This window comes from Carassius auratus, chromosome 27 (genome assembly GCF_003368295.1).
Source record: "Carassius auratus strain Wakin chromosome 27, ASM336829v1, whole genome shotgun sequence".
Taxonomy (NCBI): domain Eukaryota; kingdom Metazoa; phylum Chordata; class Actinopteri; order Cypriniformes; family Cyprinidae; genus Carassius; species Carassius auratus.
This window is the reverse complement of record NC_039269.1, coordinates 10,809,014-10,830,658: the sequence shown is the minus strand read 5'-3', so window position 1 is coordinate 10,830,658 and position 21,645 is coordinate 10,809,014. Positions and strand designations below refer to the sequence as shown.

Here is a 21,645-nt window from a genome sequence, read left to right as displayed (position 1 = left end):
CACATACAGGAATGCTACTGTAATGGAAATCACAACATGAGCTCAGGAATACTTCCAGAAAATATTGTCGTGAACACAATCCACCGTGCCATTCACTGTTGCCGGCTGAATCTATATACTACTGTGCTCTGGAGTCCACATTGACAGGAAAACAAGCTAAACTTTTCAAATACTTCACTTACTGTACTGTGGGAATCCTTTGATAATATAATATAATATAATATAATATAATATAATATAATATAATATAATATAATATAATATAATATAATATAATATAATATAATATAATATAATACATTCTGTTCTGAGTTTTTGCATAAGGGGGCAGTGTAACATCACAAATTAAGATACTTCCTCTCTGTCAATAATTTCCCTGACATTATCTGCTTAGTCTCACAAGTATTTGTTTGGAACTTCCCCCAGTCCTTTTAGAGTTTCATAGTGTAGTCCTACCCCAATCACACGCCTGAACCAGCTAATCAAGGTCTTGAAGATCGCAAACTTTGCAGGACAGTGGGTCTAGAAGCATGGTAAAAGACAGTTGGGGCTAGAAGGGATGCAGTAAAAACCCAGAAGCTAACAGTAAATAAAATGTTCTACCTATTAGAGTGTGTTTTCCTAACATCTACACCTATCCCAGACTTAAACCTACCCCTTACAATAATGTCAAAAACAGTCATTATTGCTGTGCATTGTGAGAAAAATTACACTATATTGATGAGTGCATACCGAGTAGATTTTCAAGGTAAATAAAACAGATTATTGGAGAACTAATTATTTATTACACAAACTCCTTGTATAATTTCAAGAAATTTTTGACTGATAAATGTTATACAATAAATGCTGTCTTTGTTCTTGGCCCCTTAATTCTTGTCTGAAATAGTTTTCTTTTTTGGAGACTTCTGATTCTTCAGCAAACATACTCTTCAATAGGCTCCACCACTATATTCATTTATCTATCTTAATACTTCACCAACAGCTGTAACACTAGATCAGTATGTTCTCTTATGAGTTACAGAAGCTGTGCAGCTTTTAAACTGTCGCACATTTCACATTACCACACCCACAATATTAGTACACAATGGAACTTCACTCATGTGCATTCTAGATACCAACACAGGTCCATTCACAATATTCAGGTACAGTTTTCTAAATCTAACAGTAACAGAAATACAAACTACATCTGAACTGCCAACATGGAGAGACAGATGCTACTCTTGATTCTCATTGTGGTTCCAGGTAAATATGTGTGAACAGACAATATTCCATTTTAATGCAAAGCAAATCTTGCCCTGATGTTATACATACTGAAAAGACATTTGTAACATTTTTTATTGTTTAAATGATCCAGATCATAATGATTAAAAACACATTTCCTTTCAGGTGGATTTTCAGACAAAATTGAACCAAGAGAAGGAGATAGTAATTTAATCAAGGAAGAAGGAGAATTTGTGAAACTGAGCTGTACGTATGATGTGGGCAGCAATAATATTTGGCTTTACTGGTACAGACAGTATCCAAATGGAGAACCTCGGTTTTTACTGCTCAAAGGTGCTCGATCACAGACCTATGAGAATATAGAAGACAAGCGGTTTCAGTCGACTACATCCCAGTCATCCACTGAACTCATTCTTGAGAAAGCAGCTCTGTCAGATTCTGCTCTCTATTATTGTGCTCTTCGAGTGGCCCAGTGATACAAAATACCAGAGAAGCTTTACAAAAACTTAGATTAAAAAAATGTGCTTTGAACAGTGTTTAATCAAATAGTATCAAACCACAATGTATTTGCATTTTTGTTTTTGAAAACCACAACTCTAAAAATTAGAATGTGGCAACACCTGTGAATTTAGGAGAATATGAAAGGGAATACACAGGTGGTATGTGAAACTATCTCTTATCAGTTCTATTTGAATACAAGTTAGCAAAGAATGAAGGAGTACTGTTTATGATGACCAGCAGAATGTCTGGAATTCCCAAATTTTTTGCTGGGACTTGAAACATGAGTTAACACATTGAATGTCTTCATAAAAATGTAGCAATGCAGAAAGGGTAAGAGGATATAAAGTGTCATTAGCTCAGTATTTAACAACAGAACTCAAAGCAGCCTGACAGAAAAACAAACCTGTGTGATTAGTGGATGGGTGATGTCACTAACCACACCCACTTTGCAAATACACATTTGAATGTCTACATTCATTCAAACTGCTGTGTCAGTGAATTGTATCTTCTTCTTCATTCACATTAAATACAGGGAATCCCTAAAGTCTGTCATTTCAGTCTCTTGCATCTCTGCAAACATGATTTGGATTCAAGCAAAATAAGTCACCCAGAATATTAACATGGACAGATGTCGACTGCTGATTCTTATGACAGGTACTCTTTTTTTAAAGTGTCATTAATATACACAAACTACCTTTCAAATGATTTGAAAACAAAGAGAGAGAAATAAATAATATAAAAATCGACAGGGTCATTATTGTAATCTTAAAGATTTAATTAAAATGCTTTAATTAGTATTTTATTTTATTTTTATTATAGCATGTCACCATTTTTTACATTATCATTCTAAAGCAAAATTCATTTTTGTAGGGGTATTTGCTGACAGCATTGCGCCAAAAGAAGAGGGTTCAAATAAAACCAGGAGAGAAGGAGAATCTGTCACTCTGAGCTGCACATATAAAAGCACAAATAATGTTTTGCTTTACTGGTACAGACAGTATCCTAATAGAGAACCTCAGTATTTGGTATTTAAAAGTTCTCGCATGTCTGGTCAAGAGAATGTATCATCCAAGCGTTATAAGACAACTACATCTCCGACATCCACTTCACTCACCATTAACAACGTGAACCTGTCAGATTCGGCTCTCTATTACTGTGCTCTAAAAGTAGGAGCCCAGTGATACAAAGTCCACAGACGCTTTACAAAAACACACACATAATTGGTGTGCCAGTGAGCCACCACAACTCTGTGTCTTAAACCACAAGACAACAGGATGCGGTCACACCTGCTGAAGAAACAAAAAGTGCACCCCCACCTTTGTTGGTTAGGTCCACCTCTTTAGGCTTCCTCAAACTTGTTCTGAACTTAATTGTGTGAACATTTAGCAGAATTGTGTGGTATTTATATATTGTTTACGCTGTTAAAACAGTTTAAAGTGTGGTTTACATGCATAACCTTTCAAATGTTTTTTTTTCTTGTTGTTTTTTTACATTAATAGTTATATTAAGCAAAGGCACATTCAATTAAGCAGAATTGACAGTAATGACATAACAAAAGATTTCTATTTCAAACTAAAAGTTTACATTTTTAAATGTGTTTCCATACTGTACATAACAGTTTTAAGGGGAGGGGCTACTGAGACATTCTAACTGGAGGGGGGAAAATTAAATGCTTACTTCAGTGACAGTAAAAGGTGTTGCACATTAACTTGCATATCGTCCTGAACAATGATACTCTTTGTTTTTATTCTGTTTTCTATTTCAGGTATGTATTCTGTTCCAGACTGGCAGGATTTTTGATTATTGTTTGCTTATCTTTTTATCCATTTCTTTAACAAGCTACATTTCTTTCTGCAGGTAGTATGTTTGGGAGTGTCATTACACCGGTCCACAATGAAGTATACAAAACAGAAAAGGACATTATATCCCTGTCCTGCAACTATTCCTCAGCAGCGAGTCTATATTGGTATCGTCAATATCCTGGATCGGTTCCTGAATTTCTTTTAGTCATTCTACATGCAAATGGGAAAGTTTTACAGAAGTCTGAAGTTGTGGAACTAGATCCCCGATTCTCAGGAGAACTGAATAAAGAGAAGACCCACACCTATCTTGAAATCTCCTCTGCTAAAGTGACAGACTCAGCAACGTACTACTGTGCCCTGGAGCCCACAGTGACAGGAAAATAGACAACACTGTCCAAAAACCTTCCCTACATAGAGGGTAAAGCATACCACAGTGAACTGCATCACAGTTAATGTTGCAGAAATATGGGAGAAAAGAAATCCCCAAAAATAAACTGTAAACTAATGTTTCTGATGTACAGACTCAGTGTTGTTTGGTTGCTTACATTTTGTATGTGCAGATGGGTTTGAAAGCTAAGACTGCTTTGCTAAGAACATACTGGGGTTAGGTGATGTTTGTAAATAAGCTTTATAAGCTGTAATGGCTTATACCTAACTCCAAAACCCTGATTTAATTTAAGAAAAAATAAGTGACAAACAGAAGCAATAGTATTGATTCAGTGAGATTAGATTGCCATCTGGTGGGCTGTAAAATAGTGATTAACCTAAATGTTTTTTTTCTGTTTAATCATGGAAAGCTGGTTTCTGATTTAAGAAGTAGTCAGATTGATTTCTAGATGGTGAATTTTGCGCATCAAATATCATTGCAACTATAAGGCTAAACAATGTACCTTATACACGATGGTATTGCAGGTAGGCCGCCAATTACTATTAAAAGAAATAATAATATTGTTCATATATGTAAAAATGGCTGAGTCATAACATAATAACATCATTTCATATAATTAAATAACAAAAACTAAATATTAAACTGTAACTATGCTTCCCCTATTCGAGCTCACTGATTGGTTTAAGAATAAACCGCCAATTTATCTTGGATATTTTTGCAGCCAAGCGGTGCCCCAGTTATTTTCTGTTCCTTGCCAGTTCATTCAATAAAGACAGTTAACGGTTGCACTTTATTTTACAGTACATATACTAACATGTACTTATAGTGTACTTACAGTGTATTTATCTAAGAAAGTTCTGGTAACACAAGGTAACTACATGGGGTAGGGTTAGGTTTAGGGGTAGGTTCAGGGTTAGTACCTAGTTATTACATAGTTATTGTAATTACTATAATAAGTAAATAGTATGTACATGAGGAACAAGACTGTAAAATAAAGTGCTACCCAGTTAACAATCTAGCTTCTGAGTACTAAGTTATTAACACAAAAATAGCGGGGTCAGTTAATTTTGTTGCAGTGGGCCGCGCAAACATATGTGTTTGGTTGTGTGAGTTGAAAAAGGTTGGGAAACACTGGTATAGAGTATTGATCAGTTAAAAACCTTTTGCCATCTAACTAAACCAAACATTACAAATAAGAGTTTTCACAGAATCAACAACGTGCATGAATCAACAATAACGTCACATATTACGATTTTGCTTCCATTCCACAACTGTTTGGTTTTGTGTTTAATAAATTCTGTAATTTATAAAATTATTGTGTTAGGAGGCGGAACTTAACACAGGCCTGTAGAACACAGACTTGTTCAGTGGACAGCATCACAGATCACTGACGCATGTTTACTTGTGTGCGTATACTGCTGACTTTTATTCAATGTAAAAATCTTACATGTACTCATTACATTATAATATTCTCATTTTAAATATGCTCAGCAATGTTCAGATCCAAACTTTTTTTGTTGTTGCAGGTAACAGAGCTAAAGATGTCATCACCCCATACAGTGATGCAGCATTTGCCACTGACACTGAGAGAGTGAAACTCTCTTGTAACTACACTGGTTCTGTTGATAGTCTTCACTGGTATCGACAATATGCAGGTTAAACACCACAGTTCCTCATCCTGGATTATTCAGGACATGTTATTGAAGCTAATCCTCCAGTTTCTGGTATATCCATCAGTCCCAAAAAAGAAGATATGAGTGTGGATCTGATCATCTCTTCTGCTGCTGTATCAGACTCTGCTCTGTATTACTCTGCTCTGAAAAACACAAACAGGCAGTAACTCTAAGCTTTATGAAATAGCTCAAGTACAACAAAGCAAAATAAAATCCTGTTATTTGACAGTCATCTCAGTGTTTAGTGTGGAAAGAAAGAAGGTGGTCTAAAATATCAGAAACCACACCCACATTTATAGACATATTAGTTGCACAAATGATTCTCCATAAACTCATGCATTTCCTTTCAATTTAAAATCATTAAGCAAACTTTATAATAGGCATAGTTTATTAATACATTTCTCACCATGGAGAGATGTGTTCTACTGCTTCTTATAACAGGACCAGGTAAAGTGCATTTTACTATACTACAATTTGACTAAGGATTCAAAGTGTTAATTATGTACATATTTAATTAATTGATATCATCAATTGAATTAGATGGCTGATATTCTGTAATTTATAGCATAATACATTCTATACTTCATAGCACTATTACTGTAAAAACAGACAGAACAGGAGTTAATTTCATGAAGAAAAATTTATTCTCTTGCAGGTATATTTGCTGACAGCATTGAACCAAAAGTCAAGGATGTTATAATCAGTAAAGAAGGAGAGTCTGTGAAACTGAGCTGCATTTATGATACAAGCAGCAACATTATTTCGCTGTACTGGTACAGACAGTATCCAAACAGAATACTCCAGTTTGTATTGCGTAAAGGTGCTCGATCACGTAGTGCTAGTGAGGACAAGGCTATCAGGTGCAATCAGTGCAGTACCCCTGTCCCACCCAGAACGAACCGACCGAGGGCCACGTGCTTGAGGAGTGGTTCAACCTCTCCCTACCCCCGCCACCAGGGCACGATCACGAACGGACTGAGGGGATCTATCCCTGAACGCAATCGTGAACCGATCGAGGACCCAGAGCTTGAGAGGCGGATGATCATCTCTCTCCTCCCCTCTTACTGCAAAGAAGTATTTTATGACGATGAACCTTTGGGCTTTGCCAGTAGTCTTTTATGGCACCCTTACTCTGATGAGTGTATAAGCCTCTACATACAAAACAAAAAAAAATTGTCCGAGTCAAAACTTGGCTCGCACCGGGCCCTGCGTCAGCTGAGGATGGCTCCGAGTGAGGATATACCAGACCGTCGTTTTCAGTCAGCTACATCCCAAACATCCACTGAACTCACTATTAACAGTGTAACTCTGTCAGATTCAGCTCTCTATTACTGTGCTCTAAGAGTTGGAGCCCAGTGATACAAAATACCTGAGAGGCTTTACAAAAACTCAAACACACAATCATTGCTTTAAACCTTATTTTATCAGCTAAAAATCTAAGCACAGCTGTGCTTTATGTGAGCCACAAAATCTCTGTGGATAACAGGAAATGGTAACACCTGCTAAAACTTAACTGATATAAATGAAATAAAGAATAAAAGTTTAATTTGCTAATTATTACTATGACTGTGGCTGTTATTTAGTATTCAGTCATGCATCTTACTGACTTTACCAGCCACATTGATGATTTTAGTGACACTTTTGCAGACGTCACCTCAATGGTCCAAACAAAAGTGTTGTTTGAAGAAAGAGATAAATCAAACTTATACATTTTATTATTTATTCAAAAAAAAAAAAAAACTTAAATATCACCCTTACATTATATTATTTGACTATGAAGGCAAGGTAAATTCTTACATGTATAATCATCATTGCATAAAATCTAATTTTAAACATGCTTAAATAATCTTTTGTTGCAGGTAACAGAGCTAAAGATGTCATCACCCCATACAGTGATGCAGCATTAGCCACTGAGACTGAGAGAGTGAAACTCTCTTGTAACTACACTGGTTCTGTTGAGAGTCTTCACTGGTATCGACAATGTGCAGGTTTAACACCACAGTTCCTCATCCTGGATTATTCAGGATATGTTACTCATCATCCAGTTTCTGGAATATAGATCAGTCTCATGGATTGGGAAATTTACAGAATCAAGCATTTTGTGACAGATAATTCAAAGTGCCTGTTTTTCCTCACAAAATGTTCTTGATCAATAATGTATATAAATGTCAATCAACACACCATAACAAAATGTGTCAATAGACTGCACATATAATGCAATAGACACAAACTGCACTTTACAGTATTGAATATTCTAACCTCACCAAATTACCTCTTTTTTGTTTAGCATTGAATGATCGTTATAGTTACATAGTAAACATAATTGAAATAATGTACCCTGACTGAAGGCACAATCTTATCATCTCTGCTTTTAAAGGTCCCATTTTTCATGCTTTGATTGTGTTTACAGTGTGCAATATAATATGTGTTCATGCTTCGCTTGTAAAAAAACACAGTATTTTTCACACAGTTCACCTATCTGTATACCGTTGTTTTCACTGTCATAAAAACGGGCTGATGACTTCCTTGTTCTATAAAGTCCCTCCTTCAGAAATACGTAACGAGTTCTGATTGTGCCAGCGGTTCCTGTGTTGTGATTCGACAGCAACTTAGAGCATGCTGACCTCCTGGAAACGCGATTGGGCTAGTTTTGGAGTAGTTTTGAGAAGCAAGTGGGCAGGAGCATGTGCTGGAGATGTACTTATAATCACAGGAGCGTTTTTACTGAAGAGATGCACATGAAAATCGCATTTGATTTTTTTGCACAGCCCTAACATCTAGTTAACAAAGTTAAACAGTGCAGCCCTTTGTGTAATAAGTTACAGAAACTGTTAAACGTACCAACTTAAATAATAAAATACACTTACCGGTTGTGGTCCATAAACAACGCCTTCTCCAGACTGTTTTATGGTGTCTCCTTTATCTATACACCTTTTACCTGTTAAAAAATAAAGTGAAGTGAAGTGAAGTGACATTCAGCCAAGTATGGTGACCCATACTCAGAATTTGTGCTCTGCATTTAACCCATCCGAAATGCACACACACAGAGCAGTGAACACACACACACACACTGTGAGCACACACCCGGAGCAGTGGGCAGCCATTTATGCTGCGGCGCCCGGGGAGCAGTTGGGGGTTCGATGCCTTGCTCAAGGGCACCTAAGTCGTGGTATTGAAGGTGGAGAGAGAGCTGTTCATGCACTCCCCCCACCCACAATTCCGTCCGGCCCGAGACTCGAACTCACAACCCTTCGATTGGGAGTCCGACACTCTAACCATTAGGCCACGACTTCCCTTAAATTTCTTTATTATTCTCAGGTAGGTAAGCAAAGTCGACCCTGGACAAAACTATAAGCATTTCAAAAATACTTAGAACTTGCTCAGTAGACTTCCCTGTGGTCAGTTCTTGCTTACGGCTCTTAAATTACTACTCTTGCAGATAACTTGTCAATAATAAATTACAAGTTTTATTAAAGTTAACAAAAGTTATATCAAAGTACAATAGTAAAGTTACAAAATCAAGGTATAATCAGCTGGTATCAGGCGTCGAGGGAAACTGTGCTTGTTCAGTATCCGTCGGTCGAGTCTCTCTCTCAGTCTTTTATACCCAGACGTTGAACGCTGGTTCTTCTGATGTCATCACCTGGAGTGCTGCCAACTCCTCTGCCGAGGCTTTCAGTTGTTTACGTCGCATTGCTTTAGCCCTTTTCCTTTTCTTTTCCTCTTAACCGTCGGTGAAATACACCTTAAATACTATATTGTCCATTTATCATAAAAACTATTTCTAATACATAAATGTTTCTACTCTAAATCAGTCACTACATACATTACATGCAAGTAAGCAGTTTTCTTAATGTTAGTGAAGTTACACAATACATTTTCCATATAGCATTAATCACAGGGTTACATCTTTGTACTTAAGCAAAAGCATTATTACTACTTAGGTTACAGTACATCTGTTTATAGCAAATTAAGCATTAATCAATACAGTACAATCTCCATTAACACCCACTGCTTTGCAATTTTGCTGGCTGATTTCATCCTAACATCTTCAAGCTAAAGTACAGTTCAACATGTTTTTTTTTTTTTTTACTTATTATATTTTGCAAGAATCATATTCACAGTGCCATCATGCATCAGTAACTTGGTTTGAAACACATCCATATAGTTTTCAACCCAAACTCGAGCATTCTTTCTTTCCCCTTGCACTCTCTCTTTTTTTTTCATTTTTTTTTATTTCCAGATACAGTAGTATCAGGTGACCAAATCTTTATGCTCTGCTTGACAATGCTAAGATAGTGTCCAAATCTTGCTCTCAACAATCGTCCGTTCGTAATTTTATGTACACAGGCCTCAATCTGACGCCCCCAGGGGTCCTCACTCAGAAACGCGTGGCTCTTCCCCTCTCTCCGACATCCTCTTCAGAAGCCAAGAGAGGGGATCTGGCATTCCAGGCATACCTTCTGGTGTGCGAGCTGCTTGTTTGATTCTTTGCACCTTGGGGCGTGAAGGCGGGCTCAGTCAGAGTTAAATTCTCCTTCTCCAGGAATTCCACAAATTTCTCTGCCTATAATAAAAAGAAGTTCATCAAGTTTGACCACTTTTACAACTTCATCTGTAAATTTATTATGCAAGCAGTGCACAAGAATCTAATCCCCCGATCTCCAATCTGTACCAGTCTTTACGTTTAAAAAGATTGTAAGTTAATTTTTATTTTTTTTCCAAAATGTCTACATGCACTCCAGTCATCAATTCATAAGATTCAACATTATATTCTGCATCATCATAGTCATTAATCCACATAATGAATGTATTCTTGTAGAAACATTCCTGGCATAAATCCTCCATTACAACGTTCACTCTTAAATCAGTCAGAAATTGACGGCATCTCATACAATTATCTTGCCCAATAACAATCCAGTAATAAAATGTTCTTGTCAATAATTCTCCACCTGGGGCTCCCCTTAATTCCTATATGAGCATTAAAAGAAAAAAGTTTTTTTTTTTTTTTTTTCAAATTGTGGTCCTTTGTATTTGTTCTTAATTTACTCAAAGTTACCTATCATATTAGGTTTCCATAATAAATCATGCATACATTTTCAGAACAAATAACCCACTTAAATGAAGTTTAAAAATAATAAATATAGAAAATAAAAACTTAAAAACATATGTTTGTAACCCCCCTTTTTTATTTTAATTTATATTATTATTTTTATAATATCATATCATATTCACTGTTATAAAAAGACAGTTGTTTACCAGAATTTCCAAAAGGTTGTCACCGTTTCCTAACAAAACAGCAATGCTGGTAGAATAATTCTTAAAGTTATCCATGGTATATCACTCAACTCTTCACCCTCCGTGGCACTCTGTTGAAATGCCATGTATTTCAGAAGTAAAGTCTCAGACCTTATGCACCAAAGAAGTGCTACGTTCGGTCAAGGTCTTTCCATGAATCCCTCTTTCAATGAGCACTTGTTTGTTCTCTTTATCTCTACTCCTACTAAGCCCAACCACCTGCATGATAATATTAACGACTGTAGAATAAAAGATTTTTAATAAACTTCTTATCAGTCCTCCAAGGCCCTTTAGTTCTCACAAAATCAAAATCCCAATGAAAGCTCCTACTAGTAAAATAACATACAGTATCAATTATCCATTGTCTGTATCCTGCATGTAATTTAATATATTGTAGTCTAGCTACTGTCCAATACAATGGGTACGGGGTCATACATTTCCCTTTATCTTCTTCAGCATAATTCTCTCTATTATCCATTTATATGGTCTTATACGAATAGACTTCTTAAGCCACTGAAAAAAGTCTAACATTGCTGTTATTCGTTTAATGTGTATTTTGTCGTTGAAATAGCTTAAAATTATTGTTTTTTTTCATTTAAACTAAACGTTTTAGTTTATATTTATGGTTGAATCCATTTTTTTTACATGGATACAATATGATTTGCAGCGGGACATTAAACTGAATTTATTCATTTGATCAAAGCAATTTTATTAAATTAAGCATGGTTTGCACATGCGCATTGCTGAGTTGGAGTTCCGCTCTCTGACCACCTGACCTGTTTATTTAAAGAATTTAAAACAAAAAAAAAACGTCCGTTACAGTTGAACTGTGTGTTAAGCGGCGGCCGCAGTAACTTACACTTCAACAGACCCCTCCAGGCTGGCTGAGAGACACAGAAGAACTACGAGCAACCCTGAAGAAGGTAAAATAATCAACTTTGTATACCCTTAATGTTTATTTATTTTTTTCTTTCAATTAACGTTTTACCTGACTGGCCTTGACTCGTAATTTCATCATTCACGCTCGATAGTATGTAACTATCACTAGGATATCACTATTATTTCTAAATGCATAATTATGCTAGACATTTTTTTTCCCGCTGAATTTCTGACACTTGAAATGCAGTAGTAAATCCCCAGGTTCAAGCTTCAAACTTCATGGATGCAAACAGCGCGCTTTTCGACACCTCCCGCTTTTTTCGCGTCAGTCTGCATGACTTGTGTGAATCGTGCAGTTCTGAGAGGTTCTGATTATAATTTCACAAAGTCATCTGAAGTCATTCCATAGCTTAATCTGAGGGACAGAATTATATTTAGATCATTAAATTACAGTTTACGGAAACTCGTCTTCCCTCTCCCTGCGGCTGTCAATCATTCTCCATTTTATATTCAAACCGCTCGCTTCGTCCGTTACAGCAGGATCGAGCAGGATACACGGTAAAACTCTCTCCAATATGATATATTCACATTATGATGCTTGATCTGTAGATAAAGGGCTGTGGATTTGCATAAAATGATTATTTTGTTGGAGTTTTATGCTGTTTTAAAAACGACTCGCCACCGTGTGTCTGTTAGATCACACATTACAAGAACTATGAATTGGCATCAAACCAACAATAAATGGAATTTTAAACCGTGAAGAAACAAATGATCGATAAACTGTTGGACAGATATACACGAGGATTTGTGCGCTCGACATTTCTTCGCTTTGTGCCGTGAACGAATCGTTCGATTTAACCGGTTCTTCTTAGTGAACCGTTTGAACCAGTTCACCAAATCGAACTGAATCGTTTGAAACGATTCACGTCTCCAATAAGCATTAATCCACAAATGACTTAAGCTGTTAACTTTTTAATGTGTCTGACACTCCCTCTGAGTTCAAACAAACCAATATCCCAGTGTAATTCATTTACTCAAACAGTACACTGACTGAACTGCTGTGAAGAGAGAACTGAAGATGAACGCCGAGCCAGATTACAAACGAACACGCCCACTGCTGGAGCGGTTCTCTTTCTCTAGTCAAGAACCAGTTGCATCAGTTTTAGGATCAGCAGTACGTACACTGAACCGAGAATCGTTTCTATCGGACACGTCCGATTTGATAACCGATGAGCTGATGATACTGCGCATGCATGATTCAGCGTGAAGCAGACTGACACACAGAGCGTCTGAACCGAACTGGTTCTTTTGTTATTGATTCTGACCTGGCGAAACGTAAGTTTATTTCATAACAAATACATTGCAATAAATTATGTATAGTAAGTGGATTACGATTTCAGCCCTTATAACATCTAATTTATTTACTTTATATCTTCAAGACTTAAATCCTCATGCACATTATTGCTGTTACTGTATTCGGTGTGTTGTTGCAAAACTTAATTGTAAACTTTCCATGATTATGAGGTTTTTAACTGACTAAAGTTATGATTACGGACTTTATATTTGATAGACTTCTCTAATGACGTCAATACGTTGAGCGTAAAAGAACAGATGGACTGGGTTGTTTTGTTTTTTTTGACTTAGGTCTCTGCAGAGCAAAAGTGGGCATTTATCACCTTGTGAGTGTTTTCAAACTGCTGGGTGTTTCTAAATCATGCAATTAAAATGATCACCCTTACCCAACCCCACCCCTAAACCTAACATCACTATGACATTAGCCAATCAGGTATCATGGTGTAAAAACACCCTGATTTGGTAACTCCCATTACATTCCTGCAGAGACCTATGCTGTTTTTTTTTCAACCGTTTTATTGAATCGAACTGCCCAAAATACTTTTTGACTCCATTTTACATGTGTTTGCATCCCTGAAACTCTGAAACTTGACTAATGGTAATGGTTACTTATGCTATCAATAGCTAAAGGTCCTATGTGATCTTTTATTTACACTCCTAATTATCTTGTGTTCAGTATTTATCAGCCATAATATTACAAGGCGCAGCTATTTGTATCTGGTAATGTTAGTTTGCTACACTATTAACAGCATTTACATGTGGTAGAAATTTACCAAAATTTTAGCCAGCTTTCCTAAAATCATAAAATAAAGTATAAATCTATTAATGTTAAATGTTGGGTATTCTTAATTTGTGTATGATGTTAGTAGTTAACACACTTTGATGGCTGAAACTTAAATCATGTTTTCTCTTTCAGCTTCAGGGAAGCAGCCACCAATCAGCTGTTCCTGCTGTGCAAATTATTTGGAATCTCCTGCCAGTGATCGTTGCTTGTGGTAAGTTCTATTTCCAATGTCATGAGGACGTTTGTGATAATTAGGCATCCTAAAGTGTAAAATTTTCTCTCATCTGGGAAGTTGTCTACCAGATCTACTAAGTAAAACTAGATCATCACTTTTAATTTAGTCACATCCCTTGTAATGAACATTTGATTATTTTGATTTGCTAATCAAATGTTTTGTTTTGAAAGTTTAGATTATATAAGAGCTTGGCACATTATGATCTAACATGAAATCGGGAGATTTTCTGAAATTATAACATATTTTCTTTCTTTGTTTGTGCAGGATAATGAGGTTGAAGAACTGGAGCAGACAACCATGGCGATCTTTATCACTGGGAAAGAGGATCCTCTCCATCCACCTAAAGACATTAAAATTGTTGTCGAAGGAAAAGAGGTCCTGAACGAGTTGCCATCGGTTGCTGGGCTCATATATACACTAAACCTAAAATATCCAAAAAGGCTACAGTTCACCTTTGAATTTGTGCAAAAGGTCCTGATGGAGCTTGATGGAATAAAGATGACCCCAAAAGTCACTAGACTGACCACCCAGCTGTACAGGGATTAATTGTATAATTGCATAATTGTTACATTTTATTGTGTTTTTACAGCCAAAACTTTAGATCCTTTTAATAAAAAGGTTGTACTAACAAGGCTGCATTTTCACTGCAGCATTTACAAATGTGGCTGCCCAAGTTCGATGGCTACCAGGTACAAAGGTTGAATAAGGCCAAGTCTTATGAACAACTGAAGAGACTGATTGCAGTGTTTCAAGTATTTCTGCTGTCAATCTTCATACATTTGAAGCAAATGTTCAATGTTGTGAGTTTATTGAACAATAAATGTGTTCTAAAGGAAAAGTGTTCTGAGTAGTCATTGATTAAAATGTATTGAAATCATTAATTAAATAAAATAATTAATTTAATCGGACCTATAAAAATTAGTTTGTTCCAAACTAAAATAATTAATTTAATTTAACCTATACATATTAGTTTAGTTGGTTTGTTCTAATTTAAAAAAATTAGTTTGTTCCAACCTAAAATAATTAGATTGATCAACCTTTAAAAAGTGGTTTGCATGGATTTAAAATTTTCAAGTTAAACTAAATTAAATTATTTACATTGAGTCAATGTCAAATGTTTCGTGTGATTGATTACTTCAATTTTTTTAAGTTGATACAAGGTTTTTATTTTTTCAGTGTACATTCCAAAGCATAAAATCGTACTTTTTACTTCACTACATTTCATAAAACATATCGTTACTCCCTATATCACGTGCTCCGACACTCAGAAGCAGTGTCTGATTCATCATGAACTAACTGAGTCTTTTCAAAAGAAACTTTTAAATCGGATCGCGAATCGCACCAAACGATTCGTTTACGAATTAGAATGATCCGATTGCAGCTGTTCTGGAGTCGACCACTCACTGATTCAAATGAACCGTTTAGTGCGAGTCACCAGAAGTAAGAACCGGGAGATCTTGTGAGCGCGCGTGCGTCTGATGTTGCTAAAAGTATGTCGAAATTTTGGATTAATTATTGTAACTGAAAATCATATTTAGGTCAAAACTGTCAGTTGTTTGGGAACTAAATCCGTTGTAAAGAGAGATCTATTTAAGCCCACTTAATGCTCGAGTGCAGACGATGCAGACACATCAATTTTAGGTAAAAAAACAACAACAACAACAAAAAAAACTTAAAACAACCAGTGGTGGACAGTAACGGAGTAGCTTTACTTCGTTACTGTACTTAAGTACATTTTTCAAGTAGCTATCTGTACTTTACTGGAGTAGTTTTATTTTGAACAACTTTTACTTTTACTTCACTACATTCCAAAGAATAAAATCGTACTTTTTACTTCACTACATTTCATAAAACATATCGTTACTCCCTATAATATATCACGTGCTCCAACACGCAGAAGCGGTGTCTGATTCATCATGAACGAACTGAGTCTTTTCAAAATAAACTTTTAAATCGGATCGCGAATCGCACCAAACGATTCGTTTACGAATTAGAATGAGCCGATTGCAGCTGTTCTGGAGTCGACCACTCACTGATTCAAATGAACCGTTTAGTGCGAGTCTCCAGAAGTAAGAATCGGGAGATCTTGTGAGCGCGCGTGCGTCTGATGTTGCGAAAAGTAAGTTATGTCGAAATTCTGGATTAATTATTGTAACTGAAAATCATATTTAGGTCAAAACTGTCAGTTGTTTGGGAACTAAATCCGTTGTAAAGAGTGATCTATTTGAGCCCACTGAAATGCTCGAGTGCAGACGATGCAGACACATCAATTTTAGGTAAAAAAAAAAAAAAAAACATAAAATAACAGATTAAATACAATAACTCATGCACGTTCAAATTCACCGCTGCCGTAATGTTAACAGTTTTATTAAAATGTCCTATGTGACGTCTGATTTTATATTGTTTATCGACAGTAACGTTATACATGTGTATATTGTTTGGATTAACTAGACGAGTAGACAGACATGAATGTTCATCGTACTGAAAATAAGTAAATATTGTTAGCTGATGCTAACTGTCTAGCTAACAAGCTTGTTAGTGCTAAGTTGATGTAATTTTTATAATGTCCAAATATTTTTATTCAGCCACACACACACACACACACACACACACACATATATATATATATATATATATAGATTACATCTGGTTAGAAAAGAAATGATGTGATGTTCAGAACATGGTAACTACAGTAATTATCAGTGGGAAGAGATGCACCCCGTTTGGCTAGGGGTGTTTTTAAACCACAGACAAGATTTGAGAAGGAAAAAATAATTATGAAATTTGTTTTATTATTTTTTTCCTTAAAATGTTCTTCCTAACTTCAGGCCTTATTATCATGTCATATGTACAGTACAGACCAAAAGTTTTGACACACCTTCTCATTCAAAGAGTTTTCTTTATTTTCATGACTATGAAAATTGTAGATTCACACTGATTTAAAACTATGAATTAACACATGTGGAATTATATATGGAATTATATACATAACAAAAAAGTGTGAAGCTGAAAATATGTCATATTGCAGGTTCTTCAAAATAGCCACCTTTTGCTTTGATTACTGCTTTGCACACTCTTGGCATTCTCTTGATGAGCTTCAAGAGGTAGTCACCTGAAATGGTCTTCCAACAGTCTTGAAGGAGTTCCCCCGAGAGATGCTTAGCATTTGTTGGCCCTTTTGCCTTCTGTCTGCGGTCCATCTCACCCCTAAACCATCTCGATTGGGTTCAGGTCCGGTGACTGTGGAGGCCAGGTCATCTGGCGCAGCACCCCATCACTCTCCTTCTTGGTCAAATAGCCCTTGATGCCTTCAGTGTGACTCTACAATTTTCATAGTCATGAAAATAAAGGAAACTCTTTGAATGAGAAGGTGTGTCCAAACTTTTGGTCTGTACTGTAACTTTGATGTTCTGTAAAACAACTAACTTTAAAATACTTTTTTCTTACTGGTGAAAATCAGATGGTCATCTCTGTTTTCTCTCAGGTACATCACAGTGTAAGCTTCACAGTGAACATTACTCTAATCAGCGTTGTCCATATCAACAACAAAAATATCTTGACTCCATATAGTGGTTATTTTGGAATAAAATCCAAGGTATTTTGAGCAGTAGGATTATAATAAAAAATGTGCTAATATAAAATTAAATTAAGTAGCCTATATAAAATTGCAAAAATCTATCTTGCATTACTTTTTTACTTAAGTACATAAAAAATTGAGTACTTTTGTACTTTCACTTGAGTAAAATTGAAAAAGGAGTACTTTTACTGGAGTAATATTTTACCATATGTATCTGTACTTTTACTCAAGTACTTGATTTGTGTACTTCGTCCACCACTGAAAACAACACAGATTAAATACAATAACTCATGCATGTTCAAATTCACCGCTGCCGTAATGTTAACAGTTTTATTAAAATGTCCTATGTGACGTCTGATTTTATATTGTTTATCGACAGTAACGTTATACATATGTATATTGTTTTGATTAACTAGACGAGTAGACAGACATGAATGTTCATCGTACTGAAAATAAGTAAATATTGTTAGCTGATGCTAACTGTCTAGCTAACAAGCTTGTTGGTGCTAAGTTGATGTAATTTTTATAAATGTCCAAATATTTTTATTCAGCCACATATATATATATATATATATATATATATAGAGAGAGAGAGAGAGAGAGAGAGAGATAGATAGATAGATAGATTACATCTGGTTAGAAAAGAAAGGATGTGATGTTCAGAAAATGGTAACTACAGTAATTATCAAAGTGGGAAGAGATGCACACCGCTTGGCTAGGGGTGTTTTTAAACCACAGACAAGATTTGAAAAGGAAAAAATCATTATGAAATTTTTTTTATTATTTTTTTCCTTAAAATGTTCTTCCTAACTTCACGCCTTATTATCATGTCATATATACAGTACAGACCAAAAGTTTGGACACACCTTCTCATTCAAAGAGTTTTCTTTATTTTCATGACTATGAAAATTGTAGATTCACACTGAAGGCATCAAAACTATGAATTAACACATGTGGAATTATATATGGAATTATATACATAACAAAAAAGTGTGAAACAACTGAAAATATATCATATTCTAGGTTCTTCAAAGTAGCCACCTTTTGCTTTGATTACTGCTTTGCACACTCTTGGCATTCTCTTGATGAGCTTCAAGAGCTAGTCACCTGAAATGGTCTTCAACAGTCTTGAAGGAGTTCCCCCGAGAGATGCTTAGCATTTGTTGGCCCTTTTGCCTTCTGTCTGCGGTCCAGCTCACCCCTAAACCATCTCGATCGGGTTCAGGTCCGGTGACTGTGGAGGCCAGGTCATCTGGCGCAGCACCCCATCACTCTCCTTCTTGGTCAAATAGCCCTTGATGCCTTCAGTGTGACTCTACAATTTTCATAGTCATCAAAATAAAGGAAACTCTTTGAATGAGAAGGTGTGTCCAAACTTTTGGTCTGTACTGTAACTTTGATGTTCTGTAAAACAACTAACTTTAAAATACTTTTTTCTTACTGGTGAAAATCAGATGGTCATCTCTGTTTTCTCTCAGGTACATCACAGTGTAAGCTTCACAGTGAACATTACTCTAATCAGCGTAGTCCATATCAACAACAAAAATATATTTTGACTCCATATAGTGGTTATTTTGGAAAAAATCCCAGGTATTTTGAGCAGTAGGATTATAAAAAATGTGCTAATATAAAATTAAATTAAGTAGCCTATATAAAATTGCAAACATCTATCTTGCAGTACTTTTTTACTTAAGTACATAAAAAATTGAGTACTTTTGTACTTTCACTTGAGTAAAATTGAAAAAGGAGTACTTTTACTTTTACTGGAGTAATATTTTACCATATGTATCTGTACTTTTACTCAAGTACTTGATTTGTGTACTTCGTCCACCACTGCTAAATTGAACAGCTTGTCTGTTGCACACAAAATTACATCACACACGCAAGTCAAAGAAACTGTGAAACAAAAACAACAAAACAGTAAGGAGTATACAGACAGAAAGCGAGGAGCAAATGTACCCATCTTTCAAGTGAATGATGCTGTACGAGTCAGGAGACCGGAACACGTTCACAAGGGGTCATCCAAATACACAGAGCCACTGACAGTCGTAAAGAAGGTCGGACCAAGTACTTATCTTCTTAGCGATGGTCGAAAATGGAATGCTTCAAAACTGGCCCGTTTCTCAAAGGAAGCTCTAGTTTGCAACAGTGAGAACAATGAGAATTTACTGGATGGTCTCACTGTGACTGAGAATGTGAATGTTGGGCAAGAACCAGGCCCTAGACGCACTCCCAGAATCCGAAACCCACCTCGGTGGTTAACAGACTTTGAGAGATAATACTGATGTGTGAATGGTGCAAATTGAAAAACAAATATATTTCATACTGTTCCGTTATGTGAAAAAAAATGCTATTCATACTGTTTTGTTACGTGAGAAAATGCTATTCCTACTGTTCTGTGGTCAGTTATGATAGCTAAGAGAAGAATAATCTAAATTCCTGTTGAAATTTAAGTTTAGGATTTCGGGTATGATCCTTAAAGTAAGGGTTATTTTACAGTGGTTGCGGGAACCAGGTTTAAGTGACTAATTCCTTTAAGAAAAGGGGAAATGTTGTGTCCTGTTAATAATGTGTAATTTGTGTAAGAGAAGTAGAAGAAGAATAAAGTTGAACAATAGTGTATTACATGTCTCTCAGCTCGTGATTAAATAAATAATTTGATAAAACACCACAAAAACACACAGCCTGAACGCTGTCTGCTCTTGCCCAAAACTTCTCTTGATTGAAGCTTTGACAATGGAGTTTATCAGTGGACAAACGACACTAAATAAGACTCACAAACAGAGCGCTTGCTGAAGACACAAGGCTGATTACCGGTTTCGCCGCTCAAGCTTTTATGCTTCCTGGTCTCTAACGTCACCCGCCTATGACGTCTCGCCCTTCCTTTGGACTGATTATACATGTTATTCAGAGACGTCACGCTGGACACGTTCCCCAAACGTTCTCGACACAGCTCGAGTTCCTGAAGAGGAACCAATGTGCTTCTGGAGATCTCCTCTGCTCAAGTGACAGACTATGCTCTGTACTACTGTGCTCTGACGCCCACAGTGACAGGAAAACACTACACACCCTTCAAAAACCTGATTAACTTGAAATGAGATGTTGCCAAAAACAACAGTGTTTGATTACCATATGTTAGTTATAGATTCTGATGTTACATTCAAATTCGTATTTAACAACACATTTTCTGGCTGGCTAGTATTTCTGTGCCTTTACAGTATTTACTGTATGCACTGTTTTTTTTTTTTTTTTATTCATTTATTTTAATAAAAACTACATGTGAGTTTTTGTAAAGCTTGTCAGGCATTTTGTATCACTGGGCTGCTACTCTTAGAGCACAGTAATAGAGAGCTGAATCTGACAGAGTTACACTGTTAATAGAGAGTTCAGTGGATGAGTATGATGTAGTCGACTGAAACTGATGGTCTGGTATATATTCAGAACTGCTCTCTGATTGAGCACCTTTCCACAGTAAAAATTCTGGTTCTCTATTAGGAAACTGTCTATACCAGTAGAGATAGACATAACAGAATACACTTGATCTATAATGTACTGTATATGAAGAGTTAATTTGCAAAAACAGATTAGTAACTGCATTTTAAACAATTTTCAAAATAATGTTTTTTTTTTTTTTCATTGTGCATTCCAATCAATCTCAGTCAAACTGCAGTTGGGTTATTTTGATTTAGTAAAAATAACAACAACAACAACAAGGAAGACAAAAATAAAATACAACTGAGTTATCTTACTTGTCTCACTAGACTGCAAATATAATTTCACAGGCACAAACTGCACTTTCACAGGCACAATCTTATATTCTCAGCATTTAATAAGACAAGATAGAGGTGGAACTAAATTACCATTACAGTTGCTCAATTTACAGTTGCTTTGTATTTATTTTACAAAGACAGTTTCTAAAGCCTCATAACATGAA

At 35.9% G+C, this 21,645-nt stretch overlaps 1 long non-coding RNA gene and 4 gene segments (V, D, J or C); all 5 read left to right on the top strand.

The window, feature by feature from the left end:
- The first annotated feature begins 1,131 nt into the window (after positions 1–1,131).
- LOC113046388 (T cell receptor alpha variable 18-like) lies at positions 1,132–1,976 on the top strand. The segment is given in 2 exon segments: positions 1,132–1,242; positions 1,387–1,976. Coding segments are annotated over 2 exon segments (354 nt in total).
- A 129-nt stretch (positions 1,977–2,105) lies between these two features.
- On the top strand, positions 2,106–3,030 carry LOC113046387 (T cell receptor alpha variable 18-like). The segment is given in 2 exon segments: positions 2,106–2,376; positions 2,593–3,030. Coding segments are annotated over 2 exon segments (345 nt in total).
- A 305-nt stretch (positions 3,031–3,335) lies between these two features.
- On the top strand, positions 3,336–3,931 carry LOC113046386 (T cell receptor alpha variable 9-1-like). The segment is given in 2 exon segments: positions 3,336–3,487; positions 3,580–3,931. Coding segments are annotated over 2 exon segments (366 nt in total).
- A 2,061-nt stretch (positions 3,932–5,992) lies between these two features.
- Positions 5,993–6,944, top strand: LOC113046281 (T cell receptor alpha variable 3-like). The segment is given in 3 exon segments: positions 5,993–6,032; positions 6,241–6,437; positions 6,822–6,944. Coding segments are annotated over 3 exon segments (360 nt in total).
- Positions 6,945–11,493: 4,549 nt separating this feature from the next.
- On the top strand, positions 11,494–14,972 carry LOC113045443 (uncharacterized). The gene is made up of 3 exons (XR_003275986.1): positions 11,494–11,806; positions 14,032–14,110; positions 14,399–14,972. It is a non-coding gene; the product is annotated as an uncharacterized LOC113045443 (long non-coding RNA).
- The last annotated feature ends 6,673 nt before the right edge of the window (positions 14,973–21,645 follow it).